The sequence below is a fragment of the Nicotiana sylvestris genome, chromosome 11 (assembly GCF_000393655.2).
Source record: "Nicotiana sylvestris chromosome 11, ASM39365v2, whole genome shotgun sequence".
NCBI classification, from domain to species: Eukaryota; Viridiplantae; Streptophyta; class Magnoliopsida; order Solanales; family Solanaceae; genus Nicotiana; species Nicotiana sylvestris.
Genome location: NC_091067.1, coordinates 16521252 through 16529052, shown reverse-complemented (window position 1 = coordinate 16529052; position 7801 = coordinate 16521252). Strand labels below are relative to the sequence as shown.

The 7801-nt window shown below is 39.9% G+C and overlaps 1 protein-coding gene across 1 annotated transcript; it reads right to left on the bottom strand.

Annotated features, from left to right (window-relative positions):
- Positions 1-6142: 6142 nt before the first annotated feature.
- LOC138880767 (uncharacterized) lies at positions 6143-7573 on the bottom strand. The gene is made up of 3 exons (XM_070160944.1): positions 7204-7573; positions 6750-7034; positions 6143-6510 (listed from the first exon to the last, which is right to left on the bottom strand). The coding sequence occupies exons 1-3, from the start codon at positions 7571-7573 to the stop codon at positions 6143-6145; spliced, it is 1023 nt and encodes a 340-aa protein (XP_070017045.1).
- Between the last annotated feature and the right edge of the window lie 228 nt (positions 7574-7801).

Sequence of the window (7801 nt, the reverse complement as noted above, 5' to 3'; positions counted from 1 at the left end):
ATTCTGAACCTAAACCAGAGATTCTGGGTTCGATCCCCAGCAGAGTCGCCAGAGCTGTCACACCTCCTTTTTACCTACACCCGAGTAAAGGGGTGTATAAGAGATTTTTTCCAATTAAAGGACAATCGAAACGGGATTTTTTTATTTTAAGAATCAAAGTCGCCACTTGGGAGATTTTGGTGTCCCAAGTCACCGGTTTAAATCCCGAATCGAGGAAATTTGACTTTGTTTAACAGTCCGCAAACCAGAAATCTAGGTAAGGAATTCTGTTAACCAAGGAGAAGGTGTTTGGCATTCCCGAGTTCCGTGGTTCTAGCACGGTCGCTCAATTATTATTATTGGCCTAATTATTTGATTTTAAACATGTTTAATCCTATGTGAAATTTTAGTTTTTTAACCGCTTCTATTCATTTCTAAAGGAAGATTGCAATGTCATTTAAAATATGTCTCGAAACACGTCACATAAATGCACCCACAGTCCGCAACACATTTTATCTAACGTTGAGATTTGGATTTGGGTCACATAAATGCGCACCCGAGTTTACGAAGGTAAATTATTAAAACGACGTGCCTAAAGCAACTACACGTTTGTAATTTTGCGAGGGCCATGGAAATTCAACTAAGTGGCAAGCCTCGAATTCTAAGGATGAACGAGATTAATTAAGCGAGGCCATGCAATTTGAGGTTATGTTCAGCATGACACACCTCGATTTATTTTTAAGGGAGCTCGAACTAAATTTTGGAGGGCCATAAGTCATTTGTGTTATCTGATAAAGTTCACCTCAATTCTTTTTAATAAGACTAATGTCACACCCCAACCTTGGGAGGTGTGGCTGGCACCCTATGCCCGAAGGCCCGAGCGAACCAACCATGAGATATGATCTGAAATATAATAACCTACAGGCAGAAGAGCCCAACACGACATATATATATATATATATATATATATATATATATATATATATATAACCTAGGGCAACAAGGCTGCAACCACAGTATAACAGCTATCCAGGAGGCCGATAGGGCCATACGAAAAATATAAATATACAATGATCGCTAGTCTGCAAGCCTCTAAGAGTGTAAGACAATCTCAACAGGGCGGGACAAATCCCCCGACATGCCCAAAACCACACATATACATTTGTAATAGTACCTATGGACTCAAAGTCAGCAACTCCGAAGAAGTGGAGTGCGAAACCCAACGCTGATCCTGGGGGTCCTACTGAGAAGGCACGCCGCTCTATCTATCCGAACTTGTGGGCATGAACACAGCGCATAAAAATACAACAGTACGAAATATGTACTGAATATGTAGGGCGAGAAGTGTAACATGAAAAATGTAATTAACAAGAGAAGAGATATAGAGACAATTTGAATTCTGAAACTAGCCTCGGTAGGAAACTAAAATTCAACATGGATATAAATGTATGCTCGTGAAATCATCGTTCACTATTGCTACTTATAATATATCCCATTATATAATAATAAATCCCTCTGTGGGGCTATAATATCCATAACATACCAAGCCATAATAAAGGCTCAGTAGAATCATACCCGGCCACGTGAAGCTCGGTAATCCCAACTGATCAGTGGTTACACAATATGTGTCATACCTGACCGTCTATAGTGCGGCTCGGTAATGAAAGTAAATACATACATATACTAAATCATGAATCATATAGGTGTAATGCGAAACCAACCTTAAAAGACGTATTCTAAGAAGAGTCGAAGTGGCCTATCATCATTATTCCTCAACTATCATGGTTGTTGCTAAAATATATAATTTTTCAACTACGAGCCAACAAGTACTAAGAACATGAGAGTTATGTATTATGAATACCTTTGAAGTAAGTGTTCCTTATTCATGATTTATATGAATGTCGAAATGAGAACGAGTAAAAAGGCTCTAGTTCTTTTTAAGCAAGGAACAAGGAAATCCGAGAATTCATAGATATCCTCTAGAGTAAGCAATCTATGAGAAAAGATCAGGTCTAAGCATCTTTATAAGTTGAAGGTGAAATAACTCGAATCCGACGAGACAATTCGATAAACGTTTATTCGAATTCTAGTCATGCCGAAAAGTATAGCGAAAGCCCTACATACCTTGTCGATGGAGTTATATACTGTTTCCAAGACCTCAAAAGCCTTAGGAATGATTTCCTACATAATACAAACCATTCAAAATCAAATTCAAGCTCATAGCTTAAATAATTCTTCATTTAGACATTTACGCGAACAACTTGTGGCCATGAATTTGTAGACTCTTTTGTAGATTAATTTCCCCAACACACTACCAAATTTTACTTTAATACATTTCCTCATCGACAAGATTCCATCCATGTCTTCACAGATCCAAACAACACAATAAAACCATATAGAACAGCTCCAACAATCAAGCCATATTAAGAGAGGTTTCTTAAAAATATCAAGAACATTTCTATAGAGGTTTCAACTATTTCTTAGGAATTCTTATGGTAGAAGTTTACAAAGATCAAAGAGGAAGTTAAATCATACCTTATGTGACCAGAATTACTCAAAATTCGAAATTACTTCAAGGCGGAGTCTTGCTATGAAAAGTGAAACACCGAAGAATTCACGATTCCAAAGTTACCATGGTGTTCTCCATCTTGAGGATGACTAAATTGTTGTTATCATTGGCTAGATTGATGGGAGGAGTTTGAGAGGAAATCCCTAGGTGTTAGGTTCTGTTTTGGAGAGGATAAAACACGGGGGTTTCAGTTTTAAAGAATGACTTAAATAAATGTTTTTTAACTAAACCCGACAAAGCACACTGTTCCCATAACAGTGTGCACCCCTGTACGAAAAGATTAATATATCTCTACTCCGAAGTCGTATTAACAAACGGTTTGTTGCGTTTTGAAACTAGACTCATAGACCTTCGATTCGGTAGGTAGAACATACCATAACTCCCAGTATATTGAGAGAAAATCTCATCAACATTTTATCCAAATTCCAATGAAATTTAAACCCGTAACTTGCGGTGATCTTTGTCGAATTTTTAATCACAACTCAAATGACTTCCAATCTTTATGTATAACTATCGCATCATTTAAATATCTCATAGAAATTATCTACCTATCGAATTAGCCCATTTACAGCATGATACCACCGAATACACAAGGTGTAACATTCTCCCCTCCTTAAGAACATTCGTCCTCGAATGTTAACGGTTAACCTAACTTCTGAATTTTTTTTTTAAAAAATTTCGCCAAAGGATCTATAAATAGAACTATCCAAAACCTGTCATCATCCCAAGCATACATATCTAAGGCCACACAGGGCTACACATCATCATAATAACATCAACTTGGCCTCACACGACCATTTACTTATACAATAATGATAATAAGAAGGTTAGCCGTAACTTAATTACCTCAGTTGCCACTGGTTGATATCTGTGAAACACCTGCCATATTTGTCTCAAGCATATCACCTGAAGACTCAAATAAATGAGGGTATCTGGACTTCATGTCCTCCTCGGCCTCCCATGTCATTTCCTCTACATTATTGCTCCTCCAAAGTACTTTTATTGAGGCTACCTCTTTAGTCCGTAGCTTACAGATTTGATGGTCAAGAATGGCAATAGGTATTTCTTCATATGACAAGTTCTCAGAAACTTCAATATCCTCAATAGGGCTTACGCAAGAAGGATCACCTAAGAATTTGTGAAGCATGGAAATGTGAAATACCGGATGGATTGTTTCTAATTCCGGTGGCAGGTCAAGTTTGTAGGCTACTCGCCCAATTCTCTGAACAATCTGATATGGCCCGACATATCTAGGGTTGAGTTTTCCCTTCTTGCCAAATCTCATTACACCCTTCATAGGCGAAACTTTCAAGAATACCCAGTCTCCCACAGCAAATTCCAAGTCTCGACGTCGGTTATCTGAATATGATTTCTATCGACTTTGAGCTGTACGCAACCTTTCCTGGATCAACTTTACCTTTTCTATAGCTTGTTGTACCAATTCGGGTCCTAGCAACTTTGTCTCGCCAACATCAAACCAGCCAATAGAAGATCTGCATTTCCTCCCATATAGTGCCTCATAAGGTGCCATCTGAATACCGGCGTGATAACTGTTATTGTAGGTAAAATCAATAAGCGGTAACTGATCTTCCCAACTTCCCTTGAAGTCTAAGATACAAGCTCGCAACATATCTTCGAGTGTCTGAATAGTGCGTTCGGCTTGTCCGTCGGTCTGCGGATGAAATATTGTACTAAGGTTAACAAGAGTACCCAAACCTTCTTGAAAAGACCTCCAAAAATTAGCTTTAAATTGGGCACCTCTGTTAGATATAATAGAAAATGGAACTCCATGTAGCCGAACTATTTCCTTGATATATAGGCTCGCATAGTCTTCAGCTGAATAGGTGGTCCTAACTGGGAGAAAGTGAGCTGATTTCATCAGCCTATCCACAATGACCCAAATAGAATTGAACTTACGACGAGAATGGGGCAATCCTGTAATGAAATCCATATTAATCGATTCCCATTTCCAAGCTGGAATCTCAATATTTTGAAGTAGCCCTCCAGGTTTTTGGTGTTCAGCTTTAACCTGCTGGCAGTTGGGACACTGATCCACAAATGTGGCTATATCTTTCTTCATGCCGTTCCACTAGTATAGCTGACGAAGATCATGATACATTTTGGTTGAACCAGGATGAACTGAGTACCGAGACTGGTGCATCTCTGTCATAATTTGCTTACGAAGCTCCCCAACATTAGGTACACACCATCGACCTTTATATTTTAGAATTCCATTATCAGATTGCTCGAAGAACTGTTTCTTCTGAAAAGGGATGCTCTCTTTAATCTTGACTAGCTCCGGATCCTCAAATTGACGCATTTCTACCTCAGCTACCAGTGATGACCCCGCAATATTTTGGACTACTACACCCTGGTCACCTGTATCATGTAGCTGCATACTCAGGTTAGCCAATCGATATATCTCCTTAGTCATGACTAATTTCCCAACTTCTACATGCTTCAAGCTGCCCATGGATTTGCGACTCAACGCATCAGCTACCACATTCGCCTTGCCTGGATGGTACAAAATATCCACATCATAGTCCTTCAGCAATTCAAGCCATCTCCTTTGCCCCAAGTTCAAGTCTTTCTGCTTAAATATATATTGTAAACTTTTGTGATCTGTATAGATATCCACATGAACACCATAAAGATAATGATGCCATATTTTCAAGGCAAATATAACGGCTGCTAACTCAATATCGTGAGTCGGATAATTGTATTCGTGCTTCCGCAACTGCCTCGAAGCATATGCAATAACTTTTCCATGCTGCATTAGAACACATCCCAATCCCACCCTAGATGCATCACAATATAACCTTCAGATCCCTCAGGAAGTGCTAGAACATGTGCCGATGTTAAGCGTTTATTCAACTCATGAAAGCTCCTTTCACATGCATCAGACCATTGGAACTTAACGGCTTTGTGTGTCAATTTTGTCATGGGAGCAGCAATAGAAGAGAAGTTCTCAACAAATCTCTGATAATAACCAGCTAAGCCCAAGAAACTACGAACTTCCGTAGGAGTTGTGGGTCTAGGCCAATTTTGCACTGCTTCAATTTTCTGAACATCTACCTTAATACCTTCATCGGAAACGATATGCCCAAGGAAAGCCACTGAATTCAACCAAAATTCACATTTGGAGAATTTAGCATATAATTTCTGATTTTTCAAAGTCTACAACACCATACACAAATGATCCTCATGTTCTGCTTCTGATCGAGAATATACCAGAATATCATCAATGAAAACAATTACAAATATATCTAGAAATGGCTTGAAAACTCGATTCATTAAATCCATGAAAGCTGCTGGCGTATTAGTAAGACCAAAAGACATCACAAGGAATTTATAATGGCAATATCTAGTCCGGAAGGCCGTTTTCGGAATATCTCTCTCCTTAACTCGCAACTGGTGATAGCCGGATCGAAGGTCAATCTTTGAGAAACATTTGGCACCTTGCAACTGATCAAACAAATCATCAATTCTGGGTAAGGGGTACTTGTTCTTGATAGTCACTTTGTTGAGCTGACGATAATCAATACACATTCTTAACGAACCATCCTTCTTACGAACAAACGACACTGGTGCACCCTAGGGAGATGTGTTGGGACTGATAAAGCCCTTATTCAGAAGATCCTTCAACTGGGCTTTCAATTCTTTTAACTCAGCAGGAGCCATTCTATATGTAGGAATAGATATTGGTTGAGTATCTGGAAGCATATCAATAGCAAAGTCGATTTCTCTTTCTAGAGGAAGACCAAGAAGTTCATCAGAAAATACATCGGGAAATTCATTCACGACGGGAACCGATTGAAGAGTTGGAGATTTCACCTCCATATCATGCACTCGTACCAAATGATAGATATACCCTTTCAAAATCATCCTTTGAGCTTTAAGGTAAGAAATAAACTTTCCCTTAGGTGCTGCAGCATCACCTTTCCATTCAATAATAGGCTCACCTGGAAAATTAAAATGAACAATCTTTGTCCAGCAATCTACATTGGCATAACAAGAAGCCAACCAATCCATACCCATAATGATATCAAAATTAACCATTTCTAGCTTATGCAAATCAGCTAACGTATGGCGTTCATGAATCTTTACGTCACAACTTCGATATACCCGTCTGACTACAACAGACTCACCCATTGGCGTAGATATGACTTATGCAACAATTTAGTCTCTCTTTCCCATTTACTAGCAACAAAGGGGGAGATATACGACAATGTAGAACCAGGATCTATCAAGGCATACATATAGATAGAAAAGACGGATAGTATACATGTAACCACGTACGGAGATGACTCTAATTCCTGACGAATCGATAAAGCATATATGCGATTCTGCTGACCTCCTGAACCAGAAGAGCGAAATCTTCCCCTACCCCTGCCAGCTGATGTCTGCATACTCTGCCTAGGAGGACGTATCGAAGAAGAAGAAGAAGCCCCTGCAGATGCCGTCGGCTGAGCCATACCCCCTCCACCTATCATCGAACAATGTCTCATAATATGACCTGGCTGTCCACATGCATAACATGCATCATAACCCTGGGTCCAAAATGATTTCGGCCACATCGATCACATCTAGGAAACTGAGGCCTCATCTAACTGAACTTGCCTCTAAACAGTGGACCTAGGTACGTGAACTCTGACCTGGACCAGAATAAGTGGTCCGATCATGTCGCTGTCCCTGAAACTGTGGCGGCGCACTGGCTACCGGATAAGATTGACTCCGGGGAAACTGTGGCCTAAATCCACCTCGAAACTCTCCTGTGTTACCTGCGAACCGTGCCCTCTTCTGCTGACCTTTATCATGCTCTTGATTGGCTCGTTGTTGCCTCTTGTGATCCTCTAGACCCTGTGCATATGCTTGAATACGGGCAATATCCATTCCTTGGTTTAGAGAAGCTGTAGTGCACTCATTTATCAAATGTTCCCCCAAACCACTAACAAACTGGTGTACCCGATCACTCATATCAGCAACAGTCGTAGGAGCATACCTTGCCAAAGAGTTGAACTGCATGCTATATTCTCGAACGCTCATATTACCCTGTTCTAAGTGTAAGAACCTATCTCGTCGGGCTCTTAGAAGCTCGATTAGCAAATATTGTTGTAAAAATGCCTCAGAGAACTCCTTCCATGTCACTGGTGGCACATTAGGCCCCCGAGTCTGCTTCCAGGTCTCATACCATGTCACAACAACATCACATAGTCTATATCCACTAACTCAATATCCGTGGCATGTATAATT